Genomic DNA, 22,731 nt, shown 5'->3' with positions numbered 1-22,731 from the left:
TACACTTAAGTAGGTGTTATAAGGATGCATGTTTTTAATATGTAGAACTATTATATTTATATTTAACTACAATTATATGTTGTAATTTCCAACTGAGAAAGCAGGCGCTTTCCTACCACCCAAGGTACACAGAGTGTTTTGTCACTACCTGCCTGATGGAACTCAGGGAAGAGCAGTCGGTGCTTCAGGTACTTTGTCCTATTTCTACTCAAATTTTAAAACCAAAACTCCTTTAACATTAAATATAACTATATTGCAAATATTTAAAACTTGTGAAAGCAAGCAAGGTTAAAAATAAAAGAATTTTTTAAAAAAAGGAAGTTCAAAATCACATGGCTATGTGTATTAATTAGCAAGTATACTAGACTATACACACATATTTTTTCAGTGCAATGCTATAAATATATTTATGTAGTACTCTTCAGACAAGCATTTACTGATCCCTTATAACACACAAAGCTACTCTGACTGTGGTCTCAAAATAACTACTACACAAATAATTAGAACTAGAGTCAAATAAAATAAATTCACCCCAGTGAGTATATGGTGAAGGTACAGATTGCACACACAAGATCCAGACTCGATGCTCAAAACTTACTAGTACTTTAGCTACAGTCCTAATGGCCCAACTGGACTGACCACAGAAAGCCTGAAGGAGGACAGTTCGGACTTTACCTGAAAGGGGGTATCTGTAGAGCTGGGTCATCCACAGTTACTTTAACATTGTGACCAGGGAAGCTGGTTTTCAAATGCTCAATGGAAAGAAATGTGTCATTGAAATCCAGGGTGGCAATCTGATTGGGCATTTTTGAATAATGTGCACTGCTTGGATCCCCGTAACCTAAAATGATGTCATGCAGCCAGGCAGGTACCACACAGTCAGTGTTCATCAGGTTCCGAATAGTCTCCAGCACAGCCTGCCAGTAAAGAACAGAAGAAGACCGTATCAAGAAGACATCCCAAACATGTGCACTTGAGTGGAATGCAGAGCTGGCTGCACTAATCCAGAATTCCCGACTGTTTCAGGACAAGAAGCTATTTTTTGCTGACAGGTGCTTGGCTAGACTGAATCAACAGCTATATTTTAAGCTGATGCCATACACTGAGTTAAACAAAAGACCAAACTTAGCAAGAACAGTTTATCCGTTAGGAGTTCATTTAGACAGAATGTCATAAATGAATTAGACTTGACTTCTGTAGGGTAGGATGAAAATCCAACTGGGTCTACACAACAGCAAGAAAACAATATTAAACAAACCCTTAAAGAACATACTTCCTCTAAGAAACTTCTGGAGTTTTCTCCCCTTTATAATCCTTAATTCCTCAATGCTAGGAACACACACCACCAAAAGCATGTTAAAGTACTAGTATGCCTCAACTGTGAGACACATATTAAAATTGACATTGTTCAAAATAAGATATGAAAAATAAAGCGAGAGTGATAAAAAAAAGTCAAAAATAAAATTTCAGGTTGAAAGAATCAAGACTACAATAAAAGTTCATTACAGTAGTTAATATATACATTGTCAAAAGTAATTACTGAAAGCCAAGGCAAATTCTTAGTCTTTCCAATAATTATTCCAAAAAAGTGATCTGTTCCACATATGTAAATCAGAAGGCTAGGGTATTAATGTCAAAGACTAAAATAACGAAACCAGCCATTCTTACATTATAAATGCTATACAATCCAACAGGATAACAAAATAACAGGCTAGTGCATGTAAATCACGTTTTGACTACATTGCTTTGTTTTATTTTCTTGCGCTTATCCTACTTGATATTCTGTTATTCATGTACTTGGTAACGTATTTACCATTTGTCTAATCACCACTAGAATATAATTCCAAGAGAGCAAGGATGTAGAACAGTTTAAAGATGGGATGAATGAACAGATAAATGAGTATGTTCACTTGATGAATAAGACTGAGTAGTCTCTAAGGTAATTATGATTCTAGTAGGGAGATAAAATATGTCATTAACGATGATACAAAGCAGCAGAATATGGCAAAGAGTAAAAAACACTACAAAATATACCCGGAGCACAATTTGAGCTAGGTGAGACTTTTGACATTAGAAAAGGTTTCAAGGAGAAAAAGTGGCATTTCAATTTAGCTCAAGTAAAGGATTTGTGAAAAAGCTTTGACTTATGTCATCATTAACGTAGTCACAGAAATGTTTTGAGAAGCAGAGTGAAATGACCAGTGGAAGGGTATGAAGAACAGGTGACAGGTGATAGACTAAGAGGAGAACAGGGGTAGAGACAAAGGAGGCTGTTTTGTGCAATTATTCAGGCAAGAAGTATCCAGATTAGAACAGGCTGTACAAACAGGAAAAGAAAGAAGGAAATAAACGAGGGATGCTGCCCAGGTATAAAATGAAATACCAAAGATACCAAAAGAGCGTTTTTCCTTTCCCAAACATAGGCAAGTTAATCATCTCTCCTTTCTCTTGGATCAGAACCTAAATGCCTCTTTGAATTTCCAGGACACTTCTACCTGCATCCTCCTTTCGACTTTTGGAGGATGCAGGTAGATTGTACCAAATACCAAGTTTTCATGGTAGCTATTTGTCTGTATTTCTAACTTCACTTATTAGTAGTCTAAGCTCCCCAAAGGGATAAACTGTGCCTCAGTCATCTCTATTAACTCTATGTAACTTAGCACAATATCAGACACAGTAGGCATTTAAAAAAAAAAGATCAAAGGAATAAATATAAGGAACTTTTCATTTTTAGTAAATTGACTGAAATCCAATTACTGAGAGAAACAAAACAGATACAGACAAAACAGAGACCTGCCCTCATAAACTTGCATTCTAATGTCAGAGAAATCCTATGTAATAATAATAAATCCTATATAATAAAGAAGTAATATGCAAATTAACCCTCACGCCCTCAAAAGATGGCTGCCTACAACCAGGCAGGCAGGGGGTTAGTGAGGGACGACCAGACAACTGAACAGCAGGCTGTGTGGGGTGACCAGGCCGGCAGGGGTGGCAGTTGGGGGCGACCAGGCCAGTGCGGGGGGGGGGGGGGGGGAAAGTTGGGGGCAACCAGGCTAGCAGGGAGGGAGCAGTTGGGGGTGACCTGGCCTACAGTGGGGGGCAGTTACGGGCAACCAGGCTGGCAGGGGGGTCAGTTAGGGGCGATCAGGCCAGCACACAGAGGCAGTGTGGGTCAATTAGGCCGGTGGGCACGGGGGGCAGTTAGGGGCGACCAGGCAGGCAGGCAGATGAGCGATTAGGAGCCAGCGGTCCAGGATTGTGAGAGAGATCCTGGATTGGAGAGGGTGCAAACTGGGCTGAGGCTACCCCTCCCCCCCCCCCCCCGTGCACGAATTTCGTACACCAGGCCTCTAGTAACAATATAAAGTCATTCTAAAGTCAGTTAAATAGCATATAATTATCAGGTATAATAAAGGCTGTAGGGGAAAATAAAGAGAATTGGATAAAGAATGATGTTACTTTAGATAAAGTTGCCAGAGAGGGTTTCTCTTAGGAGGTGACATTTAATCAGAGTTGCCCATATAAAGTCAGAGAACAAGCCATGCAAATGCTTGGGGGATGACTGCCCAGGTTCAGGAAACACTGTGTGCAAAGGCCTGGATTATTAAAGATCAGCAAAAAGGTCAGTGTGATTGACATGGAGTGAATAAGAGAAAAGTGTTAGAAAAAGATGTTGGAGAGGTAGCCAGAAAACAGAGGGAAGGGGCCTCTCTGACTATGAGGACAACTTTCTACTGTGATAAAAAAAACCCACATGAAACAGTGTTGAATAGGGGTACCAGGTATAACCGGCATTCAGCCGCTAGGTGGAGAGGGGTCTAAGTCTTAAACTTTAAGAAAACCTTTGGAGCAGCAGTGGCCAACAGGTGGTCCGTGGACCACTGGTGGTCCGTGAGTTCCGAAAGGTTGGCGACTGCTGGTCTAAGGGGAAGAGCAGTCACAAATGGAACCAGGAATGTGAGAGATGAGTTGTCCTGGACATGGCATCGGTGGAGGGGGTAAGTCAATCAGACTGACTGATGAACTGCAGGTGGAGTGTGAGACCAAAGAAATGAAGGGTATTTCCATTATTTTGTCTTCAACAACAGGATGAGATGGGGAATAAATTCCTTTGTATGTGAGGCTTTCTTTTTTAATAACAACAAGTAAAAAGGATAATCAAGTGGTAATGTGTAAGAAGTACTGTGCTTGGTGGAGAAAGTAAAGGCACTTTGTGCAAAAGCTGGTATCACCAAATGCAGAAGTGCTTAATGTTTAAGTTTTATTAATAGTTTCAAAGAATAATTTTTAAGACCTTCCTTTACTAAAACTCCTCTACACACAAAGTTATTATGAAAATAAAACTCTCTAGTCCCCAAATCTTCCTTTTCCACTAACAAGTAAAGTATAAACACATTACATCATAGAGTAATTCAAAGCCCTAAGATTCCATAGGTGTTACTTTTGATTCATAAAAGAAGTCCCAGTAAACAAATAAACAAGCAGTTTTCTTCACCTCAAACTGAGGCACAAACTGAATGTCTTATATTCAAAAAACAAGGTAGGAGGCTGACCTTTAAAATAACACATGAATTACTTCATATTTTTTCTAAATTCATCAAAAGACAAAAGAGATTGAGCAAATAAATTTCCTTAAGTTTCTATATTTAATCTAAGAGAACCGCTTAGAATAAAAAAGCAGTGATGATAATTTTCTTAACAAATCATTTAAACCTAGTATCTACTATTTGTCTTAAAGTTTTTCAAATTATGCAGCATTTTTGGTTTTAAAGCCCCAAAATTACCTTAAAGTTATTTTCTTTTGGTTTCCTCCTCATTATTATATTGAAAGTTTCATACACATCTTCTGCTCCATTTTGTATGGTATTGGTCATATCTTGTTGATACTGGTTTGGATCCAAAAACACCCTAAATGTCCTTGACTCTCCTCTAAGATTGGGTCTGGGTTCGGGTCCTGAACATTTTGAAAAAGTTTGTTAAATGAAATACATACTATTAAATATCTACTTTCCAAATATCAAAATAAGTTAGTATTCCTTTTCTAGAAATGAGTAAACTGTCCATACTTTACTCCAGCCATCTCCCCGAGTAGAATGCTTTCCACTCATCCATTTCAAATTTCAAAAAGCTGAAAATAGTTTCTCCTTTCTCAAAATTCTTACTATTTCTTCCCAGAGTAGTCATGTAATGTTTATGAGACAATGCCAGGAATTGCAATTATTTGACTATGACCTCAACTAAAATCGGAGCCTTGGAAGTCAAAGAAGTTGACTTTTGTCCGTCACTCAGAGCTCCTACTACTGCCTTACAAATAGTAAGGCATGGCTGATCACTCTTTCTTCCTTCCACATTCCATACCTAATATCACTAGTATAAAAGGAAGTTTCATATTCTAATAGCTGAACGCTCAGAGGCTGTTTCTTTCTTAGACCTTCAACTCTGGTCCCATCATATGGCCTTATGTTTATCCCAACCATCCTCCATTCCCTTCTATTTTTCTTTTATTCTAGTGATAAAAGCGACCTAATTATCAGCACTTTAGCAATGGTGCAATCTTGAAATCACAGGCAATAAAAGCTAATTGAAGTTCTATGAGAAGTTTAATAAACAAATTATAAAATAAGCATTGGGCATGGACGCAGTTATAATTTAATAGTAAGTATTACCAAAAACATCAGAACAATGTAAGAATTTCAAAAAAAAAAATCAGTGATAAGAACTCAAAGAGCGGACTAGCCTTGTAAGGCAACGTTTCTAAATGGGGTAATGCTGGCATCCCAGGCAGGACAGTTCCTTCTACATGATAGTTCTGTTTACATGCTTAGCATCCCTGGTCCCCAACCAGAAAATACCAATAACTCACCAACCCCTACTCCTACACTAGTCATCTGACAACATAAATACTACCACACATTTCAAATTGCAGGGTAGTGCTATTCCCAATTGAGAAACACTGCTATAATGAATCAAATCAGTAAAACTTAAGAAGAAGAAATTAGACAAATATGTCATTGAACAACTAACTATAAGAGGTTTTATAAAAGCAATATTGTAAATTAATATAAAACGAAGTTTTAAATAAAGATGATTTCAAAAGATCCTGTCCTTTCCAGTATCTAACAGTTTAGAAACCATATTATTTATTTCTAAAACTGGATGGTCGGTGCTCTACACATGTTTTATAGATAATCCTGTGTCAATTTAGTACATAAAACAACTAAGAGTATCACCTAAGACGCAAAAAGGAAAAGAAGGCAAAGGAATCTATCATTATGTACACATACTCTTTCAAAAGCATAGATCACCATACCATCTTCGATGACACGTCCTTTATCATCCAGCATGCCCTGGATCTCACAGCCTCGGACATAAACCAGGCCAACCTGCTCAATGAAAGGTCTCCTCCGGTCAAACTTGGTACCATACGGTTTTGTGGGACGCACAGTAATTAAAAAGCATACATCATGTTTACGAAGGCCTGGTAAAACATAAAGACATTTTCACTTATCAGAATGTCATTGTTTTTAGTCTTTTGTTAGCAATTTCTTAAGCTTTTATCTTTGGAACAGAAATATAAAAATATATTTAAAATATGAGAGGTGGTCAAAAATTTTATTTGTACTGTAATACAATTATGGGCTTTCCTATAACATCTAATACTCAATGTTTGATAGTAGTAATTAAATGAAAATTCCCGTATATTAAAATCTGAACCTTTATACCATGAAGATATTACTAAATAAACCCTCCACGTCTGGCTACTGCTCCAAAACTGGATGCTCTCCTTCATTCTTACTCTTAACATTCTTAATAAGTAGCCAGAAATATGGTTAGCATATAATCCATCTCTATCATATTTAGCAGGTTCATAACATCAGTTTAACTATCCATCAGTCATTCCAACCACAGTCTAAGTGTATTTCACCAAAAAAGGTCAACTCAAAAATAATTCATCAAGACACAATAGCATCGTTTACAGACACCATCTTGAAAAGATAGCTGAGTATATATAGTTTCAGTTGGCAAATATGGAAGATTTTTGTAAGTGAATGTCAAGAAATAGGAGACTTGTGCCAAAGTCCATGGCTTTTCAGTTATCTGACCAAATTATAATTCAATTGGATTCCCTACTCTATTAAAACTAGACAGTAGAAGACAAGGGACATAAAATTAGATCACACAGCACATAATATCATCCCACTTAATCTTTATTTCTTTTCTGATTTGATTTTGTTAGCCAGTATATGACATAAATGCAAATTTAAGCAGTCTGTTTGCTCATAACCTTGGTAACAAGACACACAATTAAATCAAACCAGCAATGTGTGTGGCTAACAGTGCTGGGACCATTCTGGTTTGTTTCAATATCAAGTGGGATTCAAGTGTGTTAGAAATAATAACTCGTAATTCATAATAATGACTTTATTTCTCAACAAATTCTCTGCAAAGAAGCAGGAGAAGCAATGAGAACTAAGGGAACTGTTCTGTGATTTGTATTGCCTGTATGACTTCTGATCTGCATGACTCATTAAAACGTCCAAGTCTTTGAGCCAAAGAAGTGGCCCTGAGAGGTAATTTAGTCTCTACCAATGTCGCTTTTTGGTATCAAGGAGGGATGAGTGCCCATTCCCTACTAAGGCAGATAATTTTACTGTGGAACATTACAGATACACATCAAAAATACCTATATTACAATGAGCTCAACTACCTCTCTCCTTTCAACCATCTGCATTCATTCCATCTGTAAATGTGCCTTTTGTAGCAGAATCCGGCATTTCGATTTCCTTAATTTTGTTTCCTTAATTTTAAATGAGGGATGGAGAAGGGCCTGAAATTCACACATTCTTACAGGGACAAGAAGAATGTTTTATAGTATTTACCTTAAATTCTTCAAAACTATTCTGTATTCACAGGGATAATATTCATTACTATTTATAGAACCTCTCTCTAATTTTTTGCCTCAATTTTCTACTAGGTTATTCTCTTTGTGATCAATACTGGGTGTGAAGTTTGACTCTGGCCTCCCAGAAAACACTTTTCTCCCCACCATTCCTTAAAATATGAATTGCTTCCCCCATAATACCCAATTTTTCTCTATCCTACCCATCAAAATTCACCCATTCTAGTTCTTATTCTACAAGAGGCCTATGTTTAAAAGAAAAAAAAAGCTCTCCCTCACCCCCTCAAAAAATGACTGATGTCCTGACAGCAGTCTGCAAAGTAATGGAGGAAAGGAGATTGGATAAAGCATTCTTTTCCCCCCTTAGTACCACAATGCAGACTTGTCATCTGTCATCTATAAGTTTCTGTAAAGGATCTTTGTTTTTAAGTTTATTTCCAATATTACATTAAGGGGTAGCCAATAAGTTAGGGCCGTTTATTACCTATCATAAACCCGTTTATTTTAATACCTCCTTAAGCTCTAAGGGGTAATAAATATAAGGCCCTCTCCAGCAACTTAATGCCTTCCTCAAGATTCAGAAATAATAAAGGTACACATTACTCTAGATGTGTACGGCATCAGATTAGAACTCTTTTGAAGGAAAGTGAAGTTGCAAAATCTGTCACAAATGATACCCACTACAGTGGCCATTTGTCAAACAGTTGGCCAGCTTCTTTACTGGATTCCTTCAGAATTAATGTGATAAATATATCATACAGCCCCTGTGGTTATAAACAGCTATGTTGACAGCAACAGTTTTTGAAAAGTAAACCATTAAGGGACTATCCCTTTCCTTCTGGCATGCCAAGAAGGTGAAAGGAGATAAAACATACCATCTACTATGTCTCACAACAAGGCAGCAAGAGCTCTCACAGACAGCTGGGAGAAAAAGATAAGTGCCAATTAAAACTCAGCTCATGCGACATTTCAGGCACAGATGTTAGCACTGTTTTAACCCTATCTTACATAGTAACTCTCAACATATCTACCCCTAAATAAAATTAACTGTGGAACTCCCATCCCTCAAATCTTGCCTGGCAAAAAATAGAAAAATAGCTCATTTAATCTCTGCAATTCTTATTTATTTACCGTTGAGTACATAGAATTTCACTGACTCTCTATTTGAGTTCTTCCCTTTGGTGGAAATAAACTATTATTATTTCTTTCTGAATTGTTTTGTAGATCCCCCTAAAATTCCTTTTGAGTTTGTCTAGTTTTGATTTTGTATCTTTATTTTCCATAAATGGTATGCATCCCTATTCTCTTCACTTTTTATCTTTTAAAAATAGCAATTTTCTTTACTTGCTCTGACTGCGTTCCCCCTTTCTTTAGTGAACACTAATATTTTTACTTTCTATATTGATCCTACAAATTCATAAACATTACCTTACTAAATTTAAGATTTAAAATACTTTCAGCTCTACTAACTGCAATTTTAAAAACACTTTGATATGAATACTATTTTATGCTTTTATTAAAGTATTAAGGTATTTAATCATGCTTACATGATCCTTGGTATTTTTTACTAATGATAATTATAAAGACAACTGCCATTCTTTAAATCAAATTTTAAGGATTAAACTTTATGAGTTTAGAAGGGTAACATTTAATAAAAGTGCTTTGCTAATTCTCTAAGTGAAAGTCTATCTATAATAATAAAAGCATAATATGCAAATTGACCAAACGGCCTCACAGCGGAACCATCCCAACAACCACGCTATGACATCCAATGGCGCCAGGCCAGCCAAGGCGGGTGCAATGCGATTGGTCGGGGGCCCGGCCATTGCTCCATGATCGCCCTGCAGAGGGAGGCCCAGGCCACCAACCGGCAGGGCAATCGATCAATCAGGGGGCTCCATGATTGTCCCAAAGAGGGAGGCCCAGGCCACCAACTGGCAGGCTGCAGTGGGTGGGCGGGGCCTCCCTCTGCAGGGCACAATCGATTGCATGATCGCCCTGTGAGGGATGCCCAGGCCATCAGCCAGTGGGGCGATCTATTAATCAAGGGCTCCACTATCGCCCCAAAGAGGGAGGACCAGGCTACCAGACGGTGGCGCAGCAGTGGGTGGGTGGGGCCTCCCTCTGCGGAGTCGATTCATCACGGAGCCCCAGCCTGATGGGCAGGGCCTACCTCTTTGGGGCAATTGACTGCAGGGCTCCCAGACTGTGAGAGGATGCAGGCCGGGCTGAGGGACACTCCTCCCACACCGCCCACTGCACAATTTTTGTGCACTTGGCCTCCAGTATAATAAACTAAAAAATAACCACTTTTTCAAATGCAAGATTACCTTCCCATTCATCTTTGATGTGATCTCTGACATTGAGATTGATGGTGACATCCGCACGAACTCGGGTTGGCCAGTTTTCACCTATGTTGGGTTTGGCAACCTCAACCACAGTGAAAGCCACAATGGGCTGAGCCATTCGCGCCCAGCCACCAAATACTACACCACCATATTCAGACTGCCTGAAAAGCAAAGAAGTGCATGATTACTCAAACAAAATATAACTTTTGGACAAGTAAAACTGGTAAGAATACATGTTTAGCTAGTGTTTAAGCCCTAACATAAGTAACTCTTATTTCTACACTTAAAAAAAAAAAATAAGTCTCAATATATCGGGAGTATACAAGGTAGGATGAAAGAGGCAAACATGGTCCAGAATATAGAGGAACATCCCCACACACCCCCAGGTAAGAAGGTAACTCTATGTACATATTAGTTGAACTATTTTGTCAAAGAATGAAATAATCCAGCACATTTAGTTTTATTTTATATTCTTATCCTTTTCTCTTCTTCATAAAATAGTCTCAACTATTTAATTTTACCTTATGTACCCTAAGCTTTTCTATAAGCTGTTTCAAAAACATTATAGAACTAGGATTTAAAATATTAAAAACAAGCAAACAAATAAAATATCTATGCAAATGACTTCTTTAGGGTATAATACTTAAATCATTTAAAAGATGCCACCATGGACTGGGGGGACAAATAATCAAGCTAGTTGTAATAACTAGAGCCACTAACATCCAAACTCTCATTCTTTCTTCTTAAATTAGTCTAAGTAGTGCTTTAATTTTTACATTAAATAGTATATTTGGGAAATCTGTAATATAATAACTGCAGCAATACTCCAAAATTTAAAAGTACTGCCAAAAAAAGCCATGATTACACAGAAACTACACCCTAAGTAAAGGCTTTGTATCATAACAAAAACTGTAGAACTTCATGACATCAAAGAGTAAAACTAATTAAAAATAAAAACTTTCCAATCCAATGACTTGGTTCATACTGGAACAAAAAGACATTACCTTGTGCCTAAACCCTTTGTAATAACTTTCTATCGCTGTCCCCATTTTTTCAACTTTACTACAGCACAGTTTAGTAGCATAAAATTCATTCATTGTAAATGTACAATTCAATAATTTTATTAATTTATAGAGCTGTGCATCCATCCCCACAAATCCAATTTTAGAACATTTCCATCATATTAAAAAAGATTCCTCTCGTCCAGTTGCAGTCAATTCTTATTCCCACCTCTAGGCAAGCACTCATCAATTTTCCCTAATTCTTCCCCCCTCCTTGTAAAATCTACCTGTAACATGAAGCATTAAAAAGTGAAGGTTTCGGCCTCTCATAAACACATCCTCTCTTACCTGCGCAGTGGTTTCATCAGTCTGAAAACATGATCACTAGAACCACGTGATGCAGAAAAGTGCCGCTGCTACTTTTCTACCTTCAGGATACATGGAACATGCCCGTTTTTAGATCTCACTGTTTTTAAGTTTTCAATCATGGGCAATTAGGAATGAAAATTTAGAAAAATTTATTATCACAAGTTAACTACAAAAAGTGACATTTTCTTCTCCCCAGCAGAAAATGTAACTTAAAAAAAATCCTTTATTAATAAACAAGAATTATAAGTGTTATTACTGCTTTATTTGGCATTTAAGTAAAATATGAGTGAGCTGTATTTGATGAACTGCTAGTTATTAAATCCCTACTTGGCAAAATGGCCAAAATTAAGTCCAGAATCTGAGCGTGTAAATGCAAGGTAACCATAAATTCTAAGGAAGCTTTCTGATCAAGCACTCCCGGGGTTCAAACAATGGGCAGCAATTTCAGCAAAGCTGTGGGCAGGGACCATCAGCCAGTGGGTATACAAACTTCACAGTGCTAGCCTGCCTCCTGACTCAACTGATTATTAAGACAAAAATACTTTATGTTGTGTTTTACAGTCTCACCCAGAATAACTATTCACATAATAATTAATTAAAACATAGAGCTGTGTATGAAATAAAATATGAAGGGAAAAAATAGATCATAATCACAGTGTCCATGCAGTTCTCTATAATTAGTAAGGGGAGAAGCCTAGAAAATACCTGAAATCAGTTCACACTTAAAATATGTTAAGTTTTCATACAGAATACAGTATAATTGTGTATGTGTGCATGGTGTAACTATAATGTAACAAAAATTCATTTTAGAGAATTATTTTACTTGTTTACAGTCACTTGTGATATACAATGCATCTCCATCAATTTTATACTTAGAATGGAAGAGTGACCCAGGGCACTATTGCAGAGCTGCCTGTAATAAGTAGAATGAAAGTCTTTTCTAGCTAAAGGAATGAGTTAGCAGGTGGGAAGTTGAGTCCAAGCAAAAGTGTTTCTCAAATAACAAGACCTACTCAACTGGCCCGAAGAGTAAATGCTGATGATTTAGTCTCTTCAAGGCAATCAATGGCTGGAGGCCCAGGGAAGACTTTCCAATGTTCCCCTCTGCTCGATGTTCAGCCACGCCCTCACCTCCTGCCTTCTCCCACAGGCTCACTGAGACTAGTGGTGCCAGGACTAAACTATCCTGCCCTTGTACAGGCCTACTGGCCAGCCCATACTCTTTCCTCTTTTACTAGTGCCCTACCTACTCCCCTCTACATTTCTTTCTTTCCCTGCCCCACTTCTCCCAAGGATAATGACCTCTCTTCCCTTATCCTCAGTCCCATCCCAAATACCCAGATTTTATATTTTAGCACTTTTGATATACATTCACATTAAAGAATTTCTCAAAGAGTAAGTATCTCCTGTTTTGGAAGGCATCTTGGTGCCAGGTATATTATTTCTAAACTAGAGGCCCGGTGCACGAAATTCGTGCACGGAGGGGGGGGGTGTCCCTCAGCCCAGCCTGTACCCTCTCCAATCTGGGACCCCTCGAGGGATGTCCGACTGCCCATTTAGGCCCGATCCCAGTGGGTTATCCCTCTCACAATCCAGGACTGCTGGCTCCCAACTGCTTTCCTGCCTGCCTTCCTGATTGCCCCTAACCGCTTCTGCCTGCCAGCCTGATCACCCCCTAACCACTCCGCTGCCAGCCTGACTGATGCCTAATTGCTCCCCTGCCAGCCTATTTGCCCCCAACTTCCCTCCTCTGCCAACCCGGTCACCCCTAACTGCCCTCCCCTGCAGGGTTGATCGCCTCCAACTGCCCTCCCCTGCTGGCCATCTTGTGGTGGCCATCTTGTGTCCACATGGGGGCAGGATCTTTGACCACATGGGGGCAGACATATTGTGTGTTGGAGTGGTGGTCAATCTGCATATTACTCTTTTATTAGATAGGATACATTATGAGCTTTCTGACAGAAGTATGTCAGTCACTGCTTGCATCACTTCATTCCAAGTGGAACCAATTAACTCACCAAGGCTTCATTCTGCTGACACTGTCCTCGATGTCCTGCCTAATTTCATAAGTTGATTCTAAGCGGAAGAGATTAAAGTTCCTTAGTAGATAATCATGAAGAGTCAAAAACTGCAAATTCAGCTTGGGAAGAGCAAGACAACCTGAAAAGAAAAATAACAACCATATTTGAATTATTTTTTAAATCAGGTATCTGTTTTCTCTATAAAAAAGGCATCACAAATTTGGTAAGAATCTAATTTATTGTCTAAAATATAGCATATTTAATAAGGTCTTATTTCTACTTCCACACATAAGTGAAGCCAAGTTAATAAATGTTATATATTAAGAATTGAAAATAAAAGATGAATTTCAGCCCTAGTTGGTTTGGTTCAGTGGATAGAATGTCGGCCTGTGGACTGAAGGGTCCTGGGTTCAATTCCAGTCAAGGGCACATGCCTGGGTTGCAGTCTCGATCCCTAGTAGGAGACATGCAGGAGGCAGCCGATCAATGATTCTCTCTCATCATTGATGTTTCTATCTCTCTGTCCCTCTCCCTTCCTCTCTAAAATCAATAAAAATATATTTTAAAAAAAGATGAATTTTATTAATACATGTAATCTGCATATCAATGATTCATATCCGAATAGCACTTCTAACAAGTATCTGAAGATGCTTGAACACAGTCTTGAGTAGCTTAAAAATTCTTTCTTTACCACCTAATTTACACTTGGCAAATCTTGAAATAATGCAACCATAAAATTAGTCCCAGACAAAATTACCAAGAAGACTAAATGAGTATATCACATTGTATAAATCTATCTCCAATGACCACCACTGTGCTCTTCTGAACCTTTGCCTTCTTGCTAGACTTTAAGGGTAAGGCCTAGATTGTACATTATTCCTCAAGGTACTTCCTTTCTCTGACTGTATTAATAAACAATATTCTTTCCATTATCCTCACTTAACAGTACTTCCCGTAGATAATAAATGACCAAGCACTCAGCAACAATATCAAAAGTTTAAAATAAAAAGAACCTAAAACATATTTTACTGGCAAATCGTATTTTCATCATCCCTATCTATCCTTACCAAAGCAATAACGCACTTAAAAGCAGGAAACATTAATGTATAAAAATTTTATATTGTTTATGTTAGTAAACTCTGACTTGAAATCTAATTCAACTGCTTTCAGGTCAGAGGCTGAGAGAAAGCATCTCCTTCAACAACATACTTTTATTAAAAAGAAAAGACAATTAAAATGTCACCATTTTACAATGATCACCAAATTAACAAATTTAGCTATTAAGCAGCAATGGCTACTAATATGACAAAAAGAGAGACAATCAGACATTATGTGCCTCCCAATGAAAATAAAACACACCAACACCAAGAATCTTGCCAAAGACAGAACCTCAGCCTGATTGAGCCTCTGCATCCAGTTGCCAATTTGCAAGAAAAATAAAGAGCAGGGGACATGCTGACACAGTCACTTAGAACAATCCAGACTATGGAAAACTATACAGGTTTCCATGGGATGGATATAGGGGGTACCTGTAAAGTAAAATACATTTTTTAAATGTACAGGGCTGACTTTAGTGTCTAGGGATGTACAATTGGGTGATAAAACTATTTTTAAAATGCAAGATAATGATGGCTATAAAAGCCAAGAAATAAACAGTCACATTCAAGTTGAGGAGGAAGCCATGACTAAAAAGGAAGGGTTCTGGGATAACTGATGAGGTGGCTACAAGGGTTTCATGGTGTTTCCCTTATGATAATTAGTAAAGCTCTATATTTAGTGCTTATTTTATAACTAGAGGCCTGGTACACGAAATTCATGCACTCCAGGGAGAGGGGTGTTCCTCAGTCCAGCCTACACCCTCTCGGGGGATGTCTGACTGTGGGCTTAAGCCCATGGGGAGCGGGCCTAAGCCAGCAGGATATCCTTAGCGCTGCTGTGGAGGCGGGAGAGGCTCCCGCCACTGCCGCTGCGCTCACCAACCTTGAGCCTATCTTCTGGCTGAGCAGCACTCCCACAGAGCACACTGACCACCAAGGGGCAGCTCTTGCATTGAGCGTCTGCCCCCTGGTGGTCAGTGCACTTCATAGTGACCGGTCGTTCCGGTCTATTTGCATATTAGCCTTTTATTATATAGGATAAGAAGACTTTAAAACGGTGAAGGTTTACAAAGATTTTCTTTACAACTGTTACACCTTATTTTTTATATCTGCCCCAATTTTACACTTATTTTCTCTCCATGGGAGCTAGGAGCACCTCGCTAATGGTGCAGTCAGAGCTTTTGTCTCATTTAGTTCACAGCACCAGGTATTGGGCCCCACAGTTCAGCCCCATCCATGGTCAGTGAATAACAGCAACACATAGCCAAGTTTCTGAAAACAGCTGTATTGAAGTCCAACCATTTGGCAACTAATCTCATTCTATGAAATGTATAAAAACTCAAATTCTGAAAAGTATTCCTTTCTATTTAAAATTCATTAACCATGGGAATGAAAGAAAAGTAATACTTTATACTAATCAAAATATGTCTTAAACTCAGACTAGCATCATTGACTAGTACCAAAAGCTGGCTATAAGCCTGTTTATATTTTTAAGGACACATAAACTTTTTATTAAAAAGACAAAATATTCTTAAGTGTTATTTGCCCTTTAGGGACTGATTAGTCAATGAGTTAGATGTCATACATATATGGTCATTAATGCTTTTAGTATGAACAAATAAGAAAATAATGCATTAATCACTGTCAGACATTAAGAGATATGAAGAGTGCCTATTCTGAAATCTAGCACAGTTTCAGCACATTGGGCTTACTGGAGTCATGTCTGAGGATATGACTCTGAAGTAAGTTTTTCTTTTAAATAAATGTACCAATAGCAACACTGGCAATGTCTTTAAAATAGCCACATTACTTCTAATACTGCTGTTCAGAAGATTTCCTCAAAATTTTTGCAATATACTTTCAAAATGCGTGAGAATGCACTTTGGCATATACTCAATTGTGGTGAATCCTCATCCTTAGAGGATGAGCAAAAGCATTTAGAAACGATCTGTTAAAATAGGTAAGTGAACAAACCAGGTGGTACCATTTTGAATCAAAACTAAGATTAATTATTAACAAATGACAATGTGTTTTCATGGTGGTCATTACCTGGCTCTATAAGGAATTCAAAAGAGCCTCTAAAAAGCACTACCAAATATTATGGTGATATAATGAAAGTCTACCTCCTGTAGTCTTGGTTCTCCTTAAAACACAATGTTATTGCTTTATGATCATATTTCACAGGATCACACACACACACACACACACACACACACACACACACACACACACACGAGTATGGTTAAAATTTAAATCCTTAAAGCAAAGCAATCAAAATACTAAATAGTTTCTAGCTTCTAAAGTTGACCTTGAGGGTACATAAAATTATCCTAATGTAATAGTACGTAGGGGTATTTTCATTTACATTTTAATTCTAAATTAAGTTTCATGCTACATTTGGATTCTGTAATTCTTTATCATACCTTCCCCTGAATAGTACTCAGTTGGGACAATATTTTCATCCCATATGATTTTCTCAGTTGGGTACAAGGGCATCTGGTTCAATTGCTGAATCTGAGAAATTCGACGTTCATGACGAGATACCTAAAAGAACAGGTTTGGGGAGAAGTTAGAAGCATCTTTTTTAAATCAAAATAATTCATTGAAAAATTCACCCAAAGTATGGAGTGAGAAGTCTCATGTTGTGCAGTTACTGTAGCACTTAACAAGGTATTTTATTCCCCTTTGAATCACCCCACCTCCCCCAATAAATCAAAGATGCAGAAGTACCAATCCTGATAGTCCTTGGGAATCAGATAGATGTGAGTTCAACTCCCAGTACCTCTTCTTATGCTATGTAAAAGCCAGGCAAAGTAGCTCAACCTCCCTGATCTTAGTTTTCTTTTCATTGAAAAAGATAAAATGTCAGTCACCTCTCAGGTTTCTTATGAAAATGAATGGACTACTATAAAATAGTTTCAAAGTGCCTGGCACATACCAAGACTTTAGAAACCATAGCACTCAGCATTGGTTTATGCCAGAATAAAATGGAAGCCCCAAATCCTAGGCCACAGTTTTCACTCTTATACTGACTTGCTAAACAATTTGGACAAGTTTTGTAATAAGCTGGTCTCAGTCTAATTTATAATATGAGAGGTGGACTTGATGAACTCTATGTACCCTTCCATTGTTAATATTAGAGTGATTTATCTCAAATACTGAATTAAGTTTGTTGCCTAATTAACATATGCTAAGATGATATGTCTGAAAATGTGTCACATTCTCTTCAGTAGAGATAACATTATTTTAGGAAAGATGACAGTGTAATATCATCTAAATAATATGCACATTTCAACTTTTTAATCATAATTTAGATATTAGAAGAATCCAAAGCCTAAGGAAATCCTTTAGTAGAAGGAAAAATGAACAATAATGCTAGAGCACTATAAATTTTAAAAATTGTTTTCTTTTGGAATAACTATTTAAATTTTAAGGGTGAAATCTTAGCTATAAAACCTTAAAAGGCATAGAATCCACTCTATAATCAGAACTATTTTCTAATAGAAAGGTTCCTAGAAAAATCCTCATTTCAAAACCTGACGTACAAGAGAAGATTTTAAATTGTCAGAAAACACAATAAGGAATTTTTAGAAAGCACTTGTAGTCAGAGACAATGAAAAGTGATTTGTGTAAAAGAAAGCAAAGATTACCCAGGACACACATTTCATGCAAGTAATATGTGAATAAAAAGTATTTTCGATGGTTATAGAAAAAATGATATAAAGAAATTTTTTTAAATTTTAAAATAGAGTATTTCCCATACACGAATTTAAGTTAAAACCCTTCCCAAGGATTTCTCTCCAAATGGCACTTACACACCTGTCACCAGGCTTAAAAAACACCTGCTACAAAAAGTTTCCTGTTACTACCCCAAAAACTAGCATATCATCTTTCTTTCTACAGTAAGGGACTATATTTTGTACCCTACATTAAAAGTATTAGCTTGGAATATAAGTCTCAAAACCATGTGCCCATTATGGTTCCATGTGTGTAAAAAAAAGTATACATAAATCCACAGTGCATGTTTGTATAAGTATAAAAATAAAATCTAAAACAAATGAAAACAATTATTTTTTTTGAGACTGGCAAAAATTGGGATGACATGTAATAGTCAATATTGATAAGAGCCTAAAGAGACATACTTTAATACACTGTTGGTGGGAACATATAACTTTTGGAGGATAATATGGCTGCATCTTTTATCTTTTAAATAAGCAGCACATGATTCAGTCAAATAACTTCACTTCTCGGTACCTCTCCTAAATGTCCACATATGGGCACAAAGAGGCATGTACTAGGATTGTATCATTATTTGTAATAGTAAACACAGCAACGTAAATGTTATAGTGGGAGTATGGTTAAATACTCATTCATTTTATGAAATATTTTACTAAAATTAAAAATAAGGTTTGTCCCTTCCCCTCAATTTTTCTATGAACCTAAAACTGCATGAACAAATAAAAGTTTATTTAAAAAAAGAATTAGTTTAAGAGTTAAAGCCCTCACTTCCCAAAATGATTGAGAAATTCTTAGAATTCTTAAACCACTAAGTTAGTGATAACTTTATTTCTAAACATTCCTGAATTTTCTAGTGATAAAGGTAGGGCTTCATATTCAAGGTACTAGATATACTAAATAAGAGTGTATACTAGTAACTTACAGGCAGGAATGGTGTCAGCTATCTATGGATCCCCAGTGCCTGACTCCCGTGCCTGGCATAGGAGTTGCTCATACATGTTTGCATGGAATAAATCCATGCTATAAAGCAGTTTTAAGAGATTAAAAAAACTTGAAAAAAAAATTCAAGATATGAGAAAAAAAGTCACATAAAACCAAATGATAATATAATTTCCAAAGAGGAAATTATCTAGCTAATCTTTAGCCCGGAAAGAATATGTACCAGTCTACGTTTTTAAGAGTGATTCAAACAGGTAGGAAAACCACGTGCTAAGTTTGAAGAACATTAATATGTATTTACCAGCAATTCTAGAAGAAATTCTTTATCAAAAGTTGTGTCTTCAGTTTTAGGAAGAGTTGGTAACAAGCAGAGGTATGATGCCACCTGGTGGAGTGTATTTGAACTACAAAATAGAGAAGATTCAAATTAGAATGTTTTAACAACTTACTTCACTTCTAAATATGCAATTTTATAGATTGTTTAAAAAGTTTTACCTAGAAAATATAGTCCTATAACATGAGTAGCAAATATAAAATATCAGCAGGGAAAGATAAGCCCCTAATACAGAGTTCTCAAAGTGTTTTCTGAAAACCTGTTGTGGTCCCTGAGATTCTTTCAGGAAATCTACAATGACAACACTTTTTAAAAATATATATGTTTTATTGATTTTTTACAGAGAGGAAGAGAGAGGGATAGAGAGTCAGAAACATCGATGAGAGAGAAACATCGATCAGCTGCCTCCTGCACACCCCCTACTGGGGATGTGCCCGCAACCAAGGCACATGCCCCTGACCGGAATCGAACCCGGGACCCTTGAGTCCGCAGGCCGACGCTCTATCCATTGAGCCAAACCGGTTTCGGCGACAACACTTTTTTATATTAATACTAAAACAATAGTTTTTCACTGTCTTTACATATACAGCGACAGTGCAAAGCAATGGTGGTCAAAACTGCTAGCACAGATCAAGGCAGTGGCACCAACTGGTACTATAAGTAGTTATAGCATTCTGCATGCCATACACAGTTTTAACAAAACCACAAAACCCCAGTTTTAAGAATGTCCTTGATGAAGCAGTTATTAAACTTGGACCCCTGAGTATCTGTTTTTTTAAAAATTCTGTGTGACAGAAAGGGAGGTCCACATTTTGTATACGATGCTTATTTGAAAGAATTGACAAATGATGGCTATTCAGACTTAAATAATGGCCAAAAATAAATAAATTTAATTTGAACAAAATAAACCTGTACCTTCAATAAAAACAATTGACAGTATTTGTTGCCAAAGATAAAAGTTAAACTTCCAGCCCTAACTGGTTTGGCTCAGTGGATAGAGTGTCGGCCTGTGGACTCAAGGGTCCCAGGTTCTATTCCGGTCAAGGGCATGTACCTTGGTTGCAGGCACATCCCCAGTAGAGGGTGTGCAGGAGGCAGCTGACTGATGTTTCTCTCTCATCAATGTTTCTAACTCTCTCTCCCTCTCCCTTCCTCTCTGTAAAAAAATCAATAAAATATATTTTTAAAAAAACACTTAAACTTCCAAGTGAAAAACTGTTATTTTGGAAAACCTTCATTTGCCACTATAAGCTAGACAGTTTTCCTTAAGCACAGTTTAATCACCCACTCCCCCAATTCCCTCACTCTAACCCAGTCCCTGGTAATCATTACTCTCTTTTCAATTTCTATAATTGTGTTTTTTCCAGAAAGTCAAGTAAATGGGATCATACATTACATACCCTGTTGACACTGGTTGCTTTTACTTAGCATAGTGCATTTGAGATTCAACCATATTGTTGTATCTTTTTATTACTGAGTAACATTGTTGGTTCTTTTTTATTGCGGAGTAATATTCCATTGTAGGGATATATCACAGTATGTTTATTCATTCTCCAGTTAAAGAATATTTGTGTATTCCAGTTTTCAATAACTATAAATAAAGTCACTACATATATTTCTGTACAGATGTTTGTGTGAATATAACTTTTCATTTCTCTTGGGCATGTCTGTGAGAATACTAGATCATATAGTAAGTGCATGCTTAACGTTACAAGAAACTGTCAAATTTTTCCAGTGTCACTACCATTTTGAATTCCCAGCAGAAATGTATGATTTCATTTATAATGTGGAATCTTTGCAAAAAAAAAAACAACACACAAAAAAAAAAAAACACCTCATAGATACAGAGAATAGAGTGATGGTTGCTGGAGAGAGGTGGAAATAAATGATATAAACTTTCCGTTAATAAACAGATCATGGGGATGTAACATATAGCATAGTGAATATAGGAAACAATACCTTATTACATATTTGAAAGTTGCTAAAAGAGTAAATGGTAAAAGTTCTCATCACAAGGAAAAAAAACTCTGTAACTATGTATGGTGACAGATGTTAACTATGCTTTTTTTGGTGATCATTTCAAAATATATACAAATATCAAATCATTATGTTGTACAACAAATTAATACAATGTATGTCAATTATATCTCAATTAAAAATTTTTTTAAATGTCAGGGCTCAGAAAGCAGACTACCTAGGTTAAAATCCTATCTGGCACTTACTTGCCATGTGACCTAGGCAAATTATTTAACTACTAGAGGCCCGGTGCCTCAGTGGGGTCCCTCGGCCTGGCTGGCTATTGGGGCCAATCAGGGCCATCTTGCCCAGTCCTGATCGGGGCTGGTTGGGGCCAGCTGGCCGGGGGAAGGGACCGAGGGAGGTTGGCCGGCCAGCCAGGGGGGAGGGACCGTGAGAGGTTGGCCAGCCGCGGGAGGCTGGCTGTGGGAGTGCACTGACTAGGGGGCAGCTCCTGCATTGAGCGTCTGCCCCCTGGTGTCAGTGTGCATCATAGCAACCAGTCGACCAGTTGTTCAGTCAACCAGTTGTAATGGTTGCTTAGGCTTTTATATACATAGATTCTGTGCCTTAGCTACTTTATATTTAAAATGATACCTAATCCTCTCACATGAATGTTTATAGGGTTAAGTTATTTACATACTTAGTAGAGTGCCAACAACATAGTAAATAAATGTATGCCATTACTATTTTTTAAAAAGTATATTAGCAGATAGCTAAGTGCCAGAGAATATTACTAACTTAATAAATTTTAAACATGCAAAAATTTTCCTAAGTCACACCTCTAATATTACATACAGTTGTCACCTCCTTCTGCATGGGGGATATGTTCCAAGATCCCCATAGGATACGTGAAACTTCAAATAGTATGGAACCCTGTATATACTGTTTTTTTCATATACATATCTACACTGAGTGGCCAGATTATTATGATCTCTGAATGCATAATAATCTGGCCACTCAGT

The 22,731-nt window shown here is 37.3% G+C and overlaps 1 protein-coding gene across 1 annotated transcript in view; it reads right to left on the bottom strand.

Annotated features, from left to right (window-relative positions):
• Positions 1-22,731, bottom strand: part of AQR (aquarius intron-binding spliceosomal factor) — a 98,006-nt gene that overhangs the window by 34,344 nt on the left and 40,931 nt on the right. Inside the window, exons 14-20 of the mRNA XM_008142970.3 lie at positions 19,718-19,820; positions 17,163-17,283; positions 13,640-13,781; positions 10,234-10,412; positions 6,314-6,481; positions 4,788-4,957; positions 676-917 (exon numbers count right to left, since the gene is read on the bottom strand). Coding sequence (XP_008141192.2) covers positions 676-917; positions 4,788-4,957; positions 6,314-6,481; positions 10,234-10,412; positions 13,640-13,781; positions 17,163-17,283; positions 19,718-19,820 — 1,125 coding nt within the window. The remainder of the gene's footprint in view (positions 1-675; positions 918-4,787; positions 4,958-6,313; positions 6,482-10,233; positions 10,413-13,639; positions 13,782-17,162; positions 17,284-19,717; positions 19,821-22,731) is intronic.

The sequence above is a fragment of the Eptesicus fuscus genome, chromosome 5 (assembly GCF_027574615.1).
Source record: "Eptesicus fuscus isolate TK198812 chromosome 5, DD_ASM_mEF_20220401, whole genome shotgun sequence".
In the NCBI taxonomy this organism is placed as follows: domain Eukaryota; kingdom Metazoa; phylum Chordata; class Mammalia; order Chiroptera; family Vespertilionidae; genus Eptesicus; species Eptesicus fuscus.
Note: the sequence above shows the minus strand (reverse complement) of the source record. Positions and strands in the feature narration are given on the sequence as shown.